At 42.7% G+C, this 14,253-nt stretch overlaps 1 protein-coding gene across 2 annotated transcripts in view; it reads left to right on the forward strand.

Moving 5' to 3' along the window:
* nup88 (nucleoporin 88) overlaps positions 1-14,253 on the forward strand; it is a 48,348-nt gene that overhangs the window by 16,044 nt on the left and 18,051 nt on the right. Inside the window, exons 3-4 of one of the 2 annotated variants that reach the window (XM_084698515.1) lie at positions 12,874-12,999; positions 13,213-13,299. The exons of the other annotated variant lie outside the window; for it this stretch is intronic. Of the exons in view, the coding sequence (XP_084554641.1) occupies positions 12,874-12,999; positions 13,213-13,299 (213 nt within the window). The remainder of the gene's footprint in view (positions 1-12,873; positions 13,000-13,212; positions 13,300-14,253) is intronic. 2 annotated transcript variants of the gene reach the window in all.

A 14,253-nucleotide genomic window follows, 5' to 3' on the forward strand; every position in this document is an offset into this window, starting at 1 on the left:
CACTTTAGTCCGTGTTTGGAAATGTAAATTCAGACTTTTTGAAGTGCAGATATGAATGATTTACGTGTTTACTTCATCTCCAAAAAATTTATTAATTTAAATAAACAAGTTAAGAAATAATAACTTTAACTGTTTTCAAAAGCCATTGGTTAATTGACATAAAATAAGGCCTTAGAAACTAAGCAGAGCATCTAGACAAGTTACAATCAATTATTACACCCAGGAACATCCTTGTTGGTGTAAGCACTTCTGCACAGTGGTGTCTGGTTGATCTGCACTCATCCTGAGTTCTCTGCAGGCCCCAATGAAATTTGTACCACAATCTGACCTTAGTTATTTGGCTGGTCCTCTTATGGCAAAGAAGCGCCTCAAGGCATTGATGCAGCTTGAAGCGTCCATTGAGGCAATCACCTCGATGTGAACTGCCCTACAGCTCATACAACAGAACAACATGGCCCACCGCTTGCTCTCAGACTGCGCCCCTCTTGTACGTCTGGTAGTGATGCACCATGATTCAAAGACATCCAACCCCACATACGTGAAGGGAGGGCAGGCCTTGAGACGCTCTAGTGGCAGATCTGCCATTTGTTGCTCCTGCATCCGCCCTCTTAGTCTGCAGTTGAGTAAATGAGCCTTTTACCTCCCAGGATCCAGAGTCCTGCAGTTCTCACGGCGCCTTCAGTTAGATGGCGACCCTGATGTTTTACTTGGGTATGATGGTGTCTGATGAGCAGTAAGTACACATGGTTTTCTTTTGGGAGAATAACAGGGTTCTTTTGCTCAATCTCCACGTCTGCGTTTTTCAGGCGGCCTCCGAGGCAGATGGGGTCATTCCGCAAGATAGGGTTGAGACAATGTAGGCAGCCTTTTATAGGAGCTGGCTTGTCTCTTTCTTAAGCTTCAAACTCTTTCTCAAATGCTTTCGTCTGCACAGCTCTGATGATGACTTCTCTTGCTTGGTAAAGCTCATCCGGAGAGAGTGGCATCTCACATTTATGCCATCCCTTACACTTGTCCATGATGGGACTTGTAAGATCTCGCTACATGGATTAAGAGTGCCACATTGTGGATTAGTGGTCTGGTGGATACGCTGGACTCGATTGTGGACATATACATAAAACCGTCTGGATTGGTTGTTAATGTATCCAAGGACCACTTTGCTATTCGTGTAGAACTTAGTGGAATCACGCTTCAAGTCCAGTTCATCTTGAATCAGTTCAGCCATTTCCACAGCCAAAACCGTTGCGCATAGCTCGAGTCTCTGTATGGTTGGCTCAGATTGAGGAGAAAGTTTAGACTTCCCCATGACAAATCCAATGTCAACAATGTCTTCTTGGATGGTCTTCAAATACGCTATAGCACCTATGGCCTTAGCAGAAGCATCACAGAACACACTGAGTTCTACTCGTTCTGCCTTGATTAGAGAGATGCCTGTGTACATCCTTGGTATATGGAAATGCTTCAACTTTTGAAGGGAGTTTCGCCAAGCCTCCCACTTGCCTAATTTATCTTCAGGTAATGGGGTGTCCCACTCTGATGTCTCAGAATTCAGCTCTCTGTGGAGGGCTCTTACTTGGATCGTGTCCGGAACCAAAAAACTCATTGGGTCAAAAACACTGTTCACCATGGAGAGAACTGTCCATGTCCCTTGCTATCTCCCACAGGAGGCCTAAGCTGCGTTGAGTTGGCGACTCATCTCCACTGAGGTCTACATCTTAACCAGCTCCCACACAGTCCTCACTTGGGAAGGCCGCCAAGACAGCCTGACTGTTCAATGCAAACTTGTGTTGCCTGAGGTTGGAACCAGCAAGTGAAGCCTGAGTCCTACGCAGCAAGTCAATGGCTTCAGCATCAGTTGGGACAGAACAAAGACTGTGATCAACATAAAAGTGGCGCTCGACGAAGGTGATGGTGTCTGCTCCGTGTCTTTGCACACCCTCTCTGATGGCTCTTCTAAGCCCGTAGATAGCCACCAGGGGCGGTTTTAGGCACGGGTAGACCGGGCAGCCGCCCGGTGCGGCATTTTTTCATGTCACGTGGGGGGCGCACAAGCATTAAAAAATATATATATCTGCGCGGTTTTCTCTTATCGATCATTTCAGTTAGTGGGGAATTGGCATATTGGCGCCCCCTTCAGGCAGCTGCAGGCACCCCTGCTTGCCGTGCAGCAGTTTCGGTTTGTTTTGTCGCAGCCAGGTTGTAGCGGTGCGAGATGGGCTATTCCCAAAAACATGGACCTTCATCCTGAAGTTTATGACTTCATTCATCACATCATTGTCCTTGAACCATAAAAATCTGAGATAGTTCCTGTGCTTTTCCTCTACAAGGAAGCAGTAAAACGTCTGCTGTATATCTGCCATGACAGCAACCTTTTCGTTTCGGAACCGCAGGAGTACTCCCAGAAGGGAGTTGTTAAGATCAGGACCAGTCAAGAGCACATCATTCAAGGAGATTCCAGAGTGTTGGGCACTTGAATCAAACACCACCCTGATCTGGCCAGATTTTTGTGGGTGAAATACTGCAAAGCTTGGTAAGTACCATCACTCTTCGGCTTCCGTTAGTCCTGGCGTTATTACCAGCATGGTAATTTTCCAGCAGTTTACCCATGAATGCCACATATTGATGTTCTATCTCTGGTCTCCTCCTCAGGTTGCATTGAAGGGATTTAAACCATTTAAGTGCTTGATCACAGTTGTTAGGCAACCGTTGTCTAGGTTGCCTGAACGGTAACGGAGCGACCCAACTGTGTGAATCATTTCTGTAGACCTCTTTTCCATTATTCTCAAGAAGATCTCATCTTCAACTGAAGTTGCCAGCTTGTTGTCTTGTTTGGTGCGGTCAAATGTGTTTTGACCCAGCCGATCTTCTTTAGCCCTGCTGGGCCCTAAGACACTGTTCTTAGAGTCTTTTCCATGATGCTCTTCTCTCACATGCAAAAAGCACGGTTGGAGGAGTGAAGGCCGACGACAATCAAACACTGTTGTCCTGTAAGTGCTGACATTCGGTTTGTGTGCATTCCCTAGGCATACCTCACCGACCAACACCCATCCTAGGTCAAGGCATTGAGCAAAGGGGGCATTAAGAGGGCCCTTTAGTTGCTCCCTTACCTTGTGGGCTGTTATTATGTCTCTACTAAGCAGCAGGAGGATCTCAGCAGTGGGGTCCGGGATGTGTTCTGCTACTTTGACGAGGTGAGGTTGATGAAGAGCGGCGATCGGCGTGGGGATTTCAGCCTGGTTGTCAGGTAAGTCATTACATTCAATAAGCGGGGGGTGAGGGATTGTAACCTTCCCATCGAGTGCTTCGACCATAAAATCTTCAGCCCTTCTGCCAAACGTTTCTACTGTGCTGGAACATGTTCTCAGTCGGTAAGGATATGACTCACACAGAATGTTGAACAGGTCAAAGAAACTGGACCTCGCCAATGACCGGTTGCTTTGGTCATCTAAAACAATTTATGCCTTGATGGCTTTTGCTGGACAACTCTTGTGATACACCTTTCCTAGGCATATCTTGGAACATGACCGCCCCACTTGTCCTGCACCACATACTTCAGTGCAATTTGAGCTGACGACATCCGTGCTGTCGTTGTCCTCTTCTCCCTCCCCACCATTCTGTGACGAGGGGGCAGGAGCCGTGTTTTGTGGTGCAGGGCCCGGATGCGTAGCTGAGACATGTCTTGTGCTGTCACACTCAGGACATTTTAATGATGCAGTGAAGTCCTTTGCCACATGAGTATTTGAGCCACAGCACTTAAAGCAGAATCCTAGTTTTTCCTGTCTTGAAGATATTTGGCTGTAAACGCTTTGCATTTGTTCAGTGGATGTGGCTTTGCGTGTATTGGACAGCTCTTATTGGGATCACTGGAAGGGTTTTTGACTCTGCTGGGGAGACATTGGTCTTATGAACTGCAATGGGGTTCTTGGTGCTTTTAAAGTGGGAACTTTCAGCCTTCAAAGGAGGCCCACTAGCATTTAAAAAGGCAAAGCTGGGATCTTTCCTTTTCTTTGCCTCATAGTACACAAACCTAGTAAAGAACTCAAATGGTGGAAACCGTCCTCCATTTCCTTCTTTATACCTTGAACCCGCAGAGATCCATTTTTCTTGAAGTCCATAAGGCAGCTTGGCTACTATAGGTTCAATGCCGCATGCAGTATCCAGGTAGGACAAACCTGGAAGGTAGCCGTCTTCCTTAGCACACTGCACTTCCATCAGCAGATCTGCTAGCTCCCTTAGCTTCAGATTTTATTTTGCCGAAAGCCTAGAAAATTTGTCAAGTCGAGTGAAGAGGGCCTTTTCAACTACCTCTGGTGTTGCGTAACATTCCTGAAGACGTTCCTAGGCTTTCCTGGGTGCTATGTCTGGACTTGCTATGTGCACTGAACGTAAGCGTTTCACTGGGTTGCTAGATTCTTTGCCAAGCCATCGAGTCATTAAGTCCAGCTCCTCGGTAGCAGTGAGCATTTTTGAGTGAGCATTTTTATGAAGACTGCCAAGAACGATAATTTTCAGGTTGATCATCTAACTCATACAAGCTTGCACTCACCAGGTCACGTAGAATTAAATATTGTGCAAGATTTTCAGTTGTAGACACACTTAAGTCAGTTTTCAGCTGAGGGAAGAAGTGTGGAGCAGAAACATTCAAGTCAGTGTAAGATGTTTTTGAATTTACCTAAGCATCCTTTATGTCAAATATGTCTGACAGTTTGACTGCTGGTGGAACATAAGCATAGTCTGGGACATCTACTACTAAGTCCACATTACCAGTGTTGTTAGCCTGTGGTGGTTCATGTGAAGAAACAGGAACCTGCCGGTATGAAGAAAAGGGGGTTGTTTGAACTGAAACAGAGAGTGGCAGCTGTAGCTGGCTGAAATGGCTGAGTGCAAGCCTTCGTAGCTGCTCGCTCTGGGGAACTAGTTGGGTCAAAATGAGCTTGGACGTATTCACTTGTCCGCTCTAGTTTATCTTCTTCTGAGGGGCCGTTTCATCCAACAGAATACATCTCTCCTTTGTGTGAGCAAATTCCCAAACGGCTACTTTGGTGTCAGCAGCTGCTGTTTCACGGCACATGGCGAGTGTCTCAAGCTCAGTCTCTCTTCTTACTGTTTCCAACTGATTTAGCTTCTTTAGCTGCTTTGTCTATTTTAGCTTTAGCTTCTTGTCTTGCATATGTAGCGCGTAATTAAGCAGCTGCTGCTTTTGCATGTGTGTGGATAAGCGCACTGTTTGATGATGCAGATGAACGAGAACTTCTTCCACTTGCTACAGAAGCCTTAACACTTTTTGTGTCCATCTTGCAATGAAGTTCAACACCAACTTCTGTTTTTTTACTGGGATGTCCTCACTGCAGTGTAGCAACTGTAGCTATACATCCAGCTAACTCTGATGCAAAATGACAAGTCGAAGTGAGCGTTTACTGGCTTCCAATATCATCTTACATGAGAGTAAAAAGTAACAAAGGAATAAAGTTTGACTGTTTTAGCATAAATCTCGTAATAGAAATACCTGTAAATGTATGTAAATAAGACTTAACTGTGTAGTCTTTCCTTTTTAAACAGTATTTTAACATTAACTTATTAACTTAACAATGAATTTGAACTTACAACATTGCCTCTACCGCTAACAATCGATGCATTGGACGTCTGTTTACTTTCCACTCTAACGGGAAATGGCTTTTTCTAACCACAAAACTCCCGGGACAGCTTGTCAAATTAAAAGTCCCTTAAACGTTTTGCCTTAATGGCAACAGAGTCCCATTCCCATTTTTATACTGGTGAGAGACTATGTCGTGCAGTAGCAGCCCTTTAAATCTTTCCGCCCCTGCCCTTCAAACAGCCACAGTCTGCTACTGTCCAAGCCCCTCTGGATCTGTGGAGGCAGACTGTTAATTGGAAATCTGGAAATATGGGGCAGCTGTCCATACACTATCAGCCAAAATAGTGTATGGACAGCTTACATTTAGTCATTTAGCAGACGCTCTTATCCAGAGCGACTTACAGTAAGTACAGGGACACTCCCCCGAGGCAAGTAGGGTGAAGTGCCTTGCACTTCCAAGGACACAACGTCATTGGGCATGGCCGAACTGGCAACCTTCTGATTACTAGCCCGATTCCCTAACCTCTCAGCCACCTGACTCCACCTGATTAAATATGCAAGCGTAATATGATAATTATATATTCTTAGGCATGCTGAGCAATTTTAAATGACTGTTCTACCAAGCAAAGTGTGCTACAGTTTGGTTCTGTGCAATAATACTGATTTTAGTGAATCCCCATTTTAGTCATGGTTATCTTTCCCTTGTATCTTAAAACAGTTAATACATGTGTGTGGCAAAGTTATTTTGGAGGAATTTATTAATTTTGTTCAAGATGTAAAGACAAAAACATTAGTAGCCCACATCAAGTGCAATTAACCATGGCCTTCTTCAATCTCCTGTTGAGAATATTGGCCATAGGTTACTGTCAGAATGGTTTCAGACAGCTCATCAAATTACGGTAATTATCATACATAGTTACAAAGCTGTCAAATAACAAACATGCCATGACTACTGGTATACCTCAACAAACTTATAGTAGACACGACTGCCGCGCAGCACAATAGCAGGTGCTGTGATATTTCTAATGACATCATCTCGCAGCAACTCTTATTCCACGTCTTGTGCGGCATACAATCCTGAACTTGCACCAGTACTAGTTACACCTTCAAAGTATCTAACAGCAAGTTCGCAAATATAAAAAAGTAAATATCCTGGGATTTGTATTTGACGATGAGAGGCTCGTTGTCAATAGGTTGTGACTGTCATGCTGGTGTGCTGAATGGGAACCGTTATGTGAGTGTACAGTTGCTAAAGCTAATGAGGCTCTGGCTAACGTTGTTAGCTAATGTAAGCTACTTGCCAGTAGCTAGCTAGCTAACTAAGTTAGCTAACTTTTTCACATTGATTTAAAATGTATCTTCCCTTCCGAAAAAAATGCATGGAATTTTCTAAAATTGCGTCAATTTTACCCCAAAAAATAAACGTATCGTCCAAAATAAGAATGTTCCGGGTGGATTTTTTGGGTAAAAAAAACTAACGTACCGGTACGTTTATTTGGGAGATAAGAGTACTGATGTGTTAATCTTGTGGTATTTTGTATGTCATTGATTCCTGTTGTTATTATTATATGTTTAGGCGACACACACTTAAAACAATACTGTACATTTGTTTGAACAATGTTCTGTACATTTACTTCCTACTTTACTCGCCTTGAATATTGGGGTATACGATTGGTGGATTTTAGAAAGGTGTCTTGTATATGAGTTCTTATTGGATGTGGACCATAGTTGTCCGGAAAACATGCCTGTGTTGATAAAGAAACAAAATGTTTGTTCCTTGAAAAATGTGCAAGAACTCGATTTTTTTTTTTTTAAGGCTGTAGAAAAGTTTAAGCGATACAGAAAAATCCAGCTCCTCCATCGCCAGGGATCGTTCAAATGCATTATTTTGAGCTTCGACCCACCACCTATACCCCAATGATGACAAAGTGAACATTTTTTGTTTAATATTTTTTTTAGATTTGCAGAAATTAAGAAAGAAAATAAAACATTTACATTAGTGTTGCACAGTGAAGGATTTAATTTGTTGTGTCTATTCCAATATATAATGATGGTATTCAATGACACAAGTCCGTGTTCTAAAAAGAGTGGTCTGGAATCGCAGAGGTCGAATAATATCAGCTTTAATACAGCAGTTGGAAATAAACAAGTACAGAGCTCTAGGGTTGTCTACATTTCCCTACCTGGAACAGAGTTTGGGTTAGTTTACAAAGTCCAACTAACTGTCCGTCCCTTCCCCAGCATATATTATACAGTGCAGTAAAACAAAAACACAAGAAGAGGGTTGAGCTTGTTCTCTTGTGCAGCAGGGAGTTGTTCTTGCCGACGCGTCCCACTTGCTCGGGTGCCGTCTCCTCCCGGTTTTAAGGTTGTTTCTGAAAATGAAGAGCCTTTTTCCCACACTGTGGTCGAGACTCGTCTGGATTGTTCCTCTTTCTCCGCCCGCACCCATGACTCCCCCTGCCCTGTGTGAGACACAATGTTTAAGCCTGAGCACACTTCTAAGTTCATAAGACATAACTTTAATATGCACAATACATTCTTAAACAGTATACTGGTACCGTACCAAGGTACGGGCTTTTTAGGAACCGTATAATACTGGCATTAAGAAAAAACGTTACTTTGATACGCTGTAATAGGCAGTTGAATCACAGCGATAAAAGCTGCAGGCTACTGTGTCTTCAAGAAAACGGACCTGCGTGTCATCACGTGTATTAATTTATAGTCAGAACCGTCGCAGGGGTGATGCGAGGCCCTGCGCGAACTTAACATGCGAGGCCTTGCTTATTGACATACACCATGATGCATGCACAAGAATCACACGCTCCTTCTTCCTCCTTGCCCACTCACAGGGCGTGCACAAACGCCCTGTGGCGTAACGTAAATCATGAATTAAAAAATACATACGACAAACAGTGATTTCATTTTAGAGCACATCGAGTCCAGAACAGGAAAATATTGAAAGTAAAAAATAAAAATAGAACGTGTTTGCAAACCAAGCACGAGGCTCCCAGTGTGCAGTTGGCACAACCCATGCGACGGTTCTGCTTATAGTGTACCTACTTTCTTTCAGAATTAGGTCAATTTGCAATCTCATACAGGCTTTAAGGTATACCATTTATTTCTAGCTTTTGCTGTTTTCAGAGTCTGTAATGCAGTTAGCTAGAAATGCAGGGCTCTTAAGTCTCACTCACGCTTTTCACCCAGTTCATATTTTAGTGTGTGTGTGTGTGTGTCGTTTTTTTAACAACCTTATGTTCTGTTGCAGGCACACATAAACTATTGCCTATTGCACTGTATGGTAAGCCGGCTAGTTGTATTATTTTAGGCTACTCATCTCAGTTATGCACTTGGATTTACTCCTGAGAAGCGCACCAAGACAGTGCCGGTCATTCCTATAGGCGACAAGCAGCCGCCTTAGGGCCAGCATGAAGAGGGGGGCGGCTATTTCCCAAGTGCATCCATTTAAATCAGGGGTGGGGAACCTTTTTTCTGCAAAGGGCCATTTGGATATTTATAAAATCATTTGGGGGGCGTACAGAATTATCAACAAAAAAATGTGCCTGCAATATTTGCTCAAACATTTAATTAACTCACCCCTAATGTGATGGCTGGAACTGCTTGTCTTTGTTAGGTTTGTGATGTTAGCTGGCACGGAGGCAGCCTGCTTTGAATGTGGGTGCAGTGAACATTTCTGGGGGGTATCATGATTACGAAAAGGATCGTATTATTTTGTTATATTGCTACCATTTTTGAGACTGTAGATTTTTATCGATCCGAGTGTTAATCAGGCACGGAGCCAGATGTAAACATTTGGGGCTTATGCCAAACTAACAACGTTTTCTGGGTTTGATTTGCTCGAAAGGAATTCCACACTTCATGCGAGCGCAATTTTTGGTATATTGGTACGCAACACATGCTGCTTAGGTCGTTGCCCCCGCGACCCGATCCCCGGACAAGCGGTAGATGACGACGACGACGACGGTACGCAACACTGCGCGCCTCCACGAATAATGCACTTAATAATATGGTTCCTGCAGTGCCATGGCGGGCTGGACCAAATGATGTTGCGGGCCGGACGTTCCCCACCCCTGATTTAAATGATTTACAATTACAGTTTAGTGCAGTGTAATTGTTTGGCGTGATAATTAAATGCTAGTGTGATAGTAAATTACAATTTAAAACCAAACAGTCATGTACTGTACTGCACTTTTCTTAAAATATTTTATCTGCCACACATGTGCAATTCAAGTGAAATGGTCTTAGATTAGACCATTAAGTCTAATTAGGAAAATTCTGTTTAAGACACTTGATTTAAGTCTGTGAACTTTGAGTGACATTGTCCATAGAAGGGGGGCATGCAGTAAGTTCACAGTTCACACCAATTGAAAGAGATGGCATTTCATTATCACAGCAAACAATTACACTGCACTAAACTGTAAGGGTAAATGTAAAGTGAAAATGACAAAACCAGTCAGTATGACTATTGAATGAATATCATTCACGTCTTACTATACCAAACACAGCAGTCGCACGAAAGGGAATGAGGTATATGTTTCCTCTACTAAACCTATGCAGGTTACGTGAAAAAGGATCCGAAGACTCGGGAGATGAACGAATCTTTAACCCGAAGACACGGTCGGCAGAGGAACGAATGTTTTAACTGAAGAGTTTTTGGATCATTTTTTACATGATCTGTATACATACGCTGAACAGAAAGGATTTGCTTTCATCCTTTTTAAAGGGGCAATTGACTGCAAAACCGATTTTACCTTGTCATAGTTAAATAACGACAGTTCGGTGGTTAAAATGAACATACCGTGTTCCATCCATTGACACCTCTTTCCTATTCAAATCTCAAAAAGAAAAAATTTGGCTGTAAAATGCTAGCTTTTCAACAAAGCTACCGTTCCTACGTAGGACCGGTGATCGCCCTCTTATTGGCTCTGGTCTGTATCTTTGTCACGCCCCAGAATTTACATCCAGACCAGCCCGAGGTAGCGTCTATCTTCGATACTAGTTTAGCTGCGCGCTGCTCTGTGTAAGCTACTTATAAGGAATTACAAAGAAGAAAGTTTTGAATTATAACAAGGATATTGAAAATGGACCACGGTCGTAAATGCTGTGTTCCAGGCTGTAGCCTACAGGGAAGGCTAACACTCACAGTCTTCCCAAGGAGCCAAACATTCAACAGGCATGGCTGCTGTTGTCTTATGAGAAGATCCCGGCAAAGTTCGACACTCAATCATTCATTTGCTCTGAACATTTCACCCAAGACAGTTTTGACAACCTTGGACAATTGCAAACAGGATTTGCTAGGAAGCTGAACCTGGAAAGAGGTGCTGTTCCGACCGTATGCTCATTGCAACCGCCTATAAGGACAGTATGATGTTGTGCTAACAGTTATTAGCAATGCTAACGTTTCCTGTATAATATAGCATACCAGGTAGAATGCTAAATAAGTTTCTACACACATCAAATGACTCTAGCTGGACTAGCTGAAGTCGGCATTAGAAGGGAAGCTTCCGAAAAATAGCCAGAAAACGAACAGCAGTCTGGCTTATTGCTAACGCCTGTCTAGATAATCTATTTGAAAGAGAAAGGCAGGTGCTTGATACGGCAGCATTGCTAGTAACTGTTACTAGTAACACCTAGACTGTAGGCATGTAAACAAGTTTAGCTTGCTAACGCAAGAGCATAGGTAGAATGTGTGATAATTTAGCCTAGTTTATTGGCAATGGGGCTAACGTTGATTCATGTTCCTGACTGTGTTTCATTCAAATAAATAACCTGTGTAATGTAAATCTACAATTCAAGATGCATGTTTGTCCAGATCTTGGTCATGTTATTTTTTAGCAAGTTATTTAGAGCTAGCTAGCTAACTGAAGCTGAGTAGAATCAGGATATGGTTTGGTTGCTAAGCTGTAGCCTAACGTTCTACCCACCCAAGTAAATCCAGTTTACTTCAACAAGAGAAGTGGAAACAAGTAATGTTATCATTTCAAATGATATATAGTCAATCTGTTAAACAGTGTTGTGTAGACACAATAGATTTATTTGCACAAGTCTCCAACTTCGGTGTTTCAGCGAGTGCTGCTGTTGGCCGTGTTGCGTCTTTGCTCCCCAGCTTCACTCGTTGAAAACCAACCAATCAGCGCGCAGCTCATCTAAATATTAATGAGCATACCATAAAAGGAGAAAAGCTAGTGTTTTTTTCCCGGGAACATTTCAGAGGATCTGTCAGTGGGAATAGAACAGCACCCGGGCCATTTTCAACCCGACCAATGTTACATACCCTATTTGGAGACCTTAAGGAACAGTGTGAAATACCCCCAAAAAAACAGTCAATTGCCCCTTTAATGAACGAGATTCAAAGAACCAAGTCCGTAAAATTATCCGAACTTCCCATCGCTACAGACCACTTATCTCCGCTCAGCCAAGGCAATGGATCATCCATTTAGCGCAAGAGAAAGTGTACATTTAACTAGCTAGCTAATGTTAAGTTAGCTATATATTTGTTGAAATTAATATTCACAATGTAATGTTTGTGATGTTGATGGCCAATTAATTATTATAATTTAATTAATTGTATAAATAATTTTCCAGCTAGTCTGGTAACTTTAGCTAGAACTAGACTACTCAAGCTAGTTAGACTAGCAAACTCAGTGAATATAGCAGTAACGTAACTTCAGTAAAGAAAATACATTTTAGTACTAGTAGTACATTACAATTCAGAAAGTGATTGGGTCAGAGTCTATTCATGCCTTAAAATTTGGAAGGAATTTTGACCCGCCGCTGCTGCTGACTTTAAAAAAATCTGTAATTCCAGAAATCTGTGTCACCGACATTATTGCTGGCACTGTACTCTATCCATAATTCCGGGCATGTGTGTGTGTGTGTGTGTGTGTGTGTGTGCGCGCGTGTGCGTGTGCGTGTGCCACCAATTTGATCATGGGCACTTTGTGGCACATATCAAGTAATCTGAATTTGTGTGTTTCACTGGCATCTTAATCACCGACTGCATCACAGGCACTGTGCACTAGTTACGACAATTCAAGATCACATTAAGTCTGTAGAACATCCTGTAGAGTTCCTATTTCAGTTTTGTTTCCTCATATATCTAAGCTTGATGTTCATGAAGTAGAAAGTAAGAGAGTAGCTTCCAAAAATAATCTCATCCCATGCTCGTTGTCCTTAGTTCAACGGAGGACCGGAGGAGTAAGACAACTAATGTCTACTGGCACAAGTGAGTTTTTACTTTATTTTGTGTGTGTCAGGACTATCCCTGTTGCGGAGCGTTTCTTCACCAGCTCGGCGTCAGTGACCCTGCGGCAGGCGACCTGGTACCCCAGTGAGACGGAAGAGCCTCACCTGGTGTTGCTCACCTCTGACAACACCGTCAGGTTGGTCCACAGTACCACTATCAAGTATTGACATCGGCAGCATTTCAATAGTTTCCATCTTATTCACGTAAAATTATGGGTTTTTGATTCTTTATTGTTGAGTTGTAGCTGTGGTGTTAGTCAGCACGCCTATTTCCAGAACTGTAGTTTTCAGTTGTTAATGAACTCTAATTAACTAAATAATTGTTATTTTATGTGTGTATGCATCTGTAGGTTTTATGGGTTGAAAGAGCCTCATACTCCTTCAAGAGTTCTCTCTGTGTCTCAGTCGGAGGATGACAGCAGCGTTCACACTCGGGGGTGAGACAACTGGCCATTTTACCTTACCCTGACAAAATTCTGGGTTATGAAGTCTGTTTTGGTTAACCAACGTGGAAAACTAGCACAACCTCTCTCTCTACCACTTACAGTGCCTTGCGAAAATATTTTCCCCCCTTGAACTTTTTGACCTTTTGCCACATTTCAGGCTTCAAACATAAAGATATATAAAAAAAAAACAACAAGTGGGACACAATCATGAAGTGGAACGAAATTTATTGGAAATTTCAAACTTTTTTAACAAATCAAAAACTGAAAAATTGGGCGTGCAAAAGTATTTGGCCCCCTTAACTTAATACTTTGTAGAGCTACCTTTTGCTGCGATTACAGCTGTAATTCGCTTGGGGTATGTCTCTATCTGTTGTGCACATCGAGAGATTGAAATTTTTGCCCATTCCTCCTTGCAAAACAGCTCAAGCTCAGTGATGGAGAGCGTTTGTGAACAGCAGTTTACAGTTCTTTCCACAGATTCTCGATTGGATTCAGGTCTGGACTTTGAATTGGCCATTCTAACACCTGGATATGTTTATTTGTGAACCATTCCATGGTAGATTTTGCTTTATGTTTTGGATCATTGTCTTGTTGGAAGACAAATCTCCGTCCCAGTCTCAGGTCTTTTGCAGACTCTATCAGGTTATCTTCCAGAATGGTCCTGTATTTGGCTCCATCCATCTTCCCATCAATTTTAACCATCTTCCCTGTCCCTGCTGAAGAAAAGCAGGCCCAAACCATGATGCTGCCACCACCATGTTTGACAATGGGGATGGTGTGTTCAGGGTGATGAGCTGTGTTACTTTTACGCCAAACATAATGTTTTGCATTGTTGCCAAAAAGTTCTATTTTGGATTCATCTGTCCAGAGCACCTTCTTCCAAATGTTTGGTGTGTCTCCCAGGTGGCTTTTAGCTAACTTTAACCCTTGTGTTGTCTTAGGGGT

Source organism: Hypomesus nipponensis, chromosome 5, assembly GCF_054491055.1.
Source record: "Hypomesus nipponensis isolate SF chromosome 5, ASM5449105v1, whole genome shotgun sequence".
NCBI classification, from domain to species: domain Eukaryota; kingdom Metazoa; phylum Chordata; class Actinopteri; order Osmeriformes; family Osmeridae; genus Hypomesus; species Hypomesus nipponensis.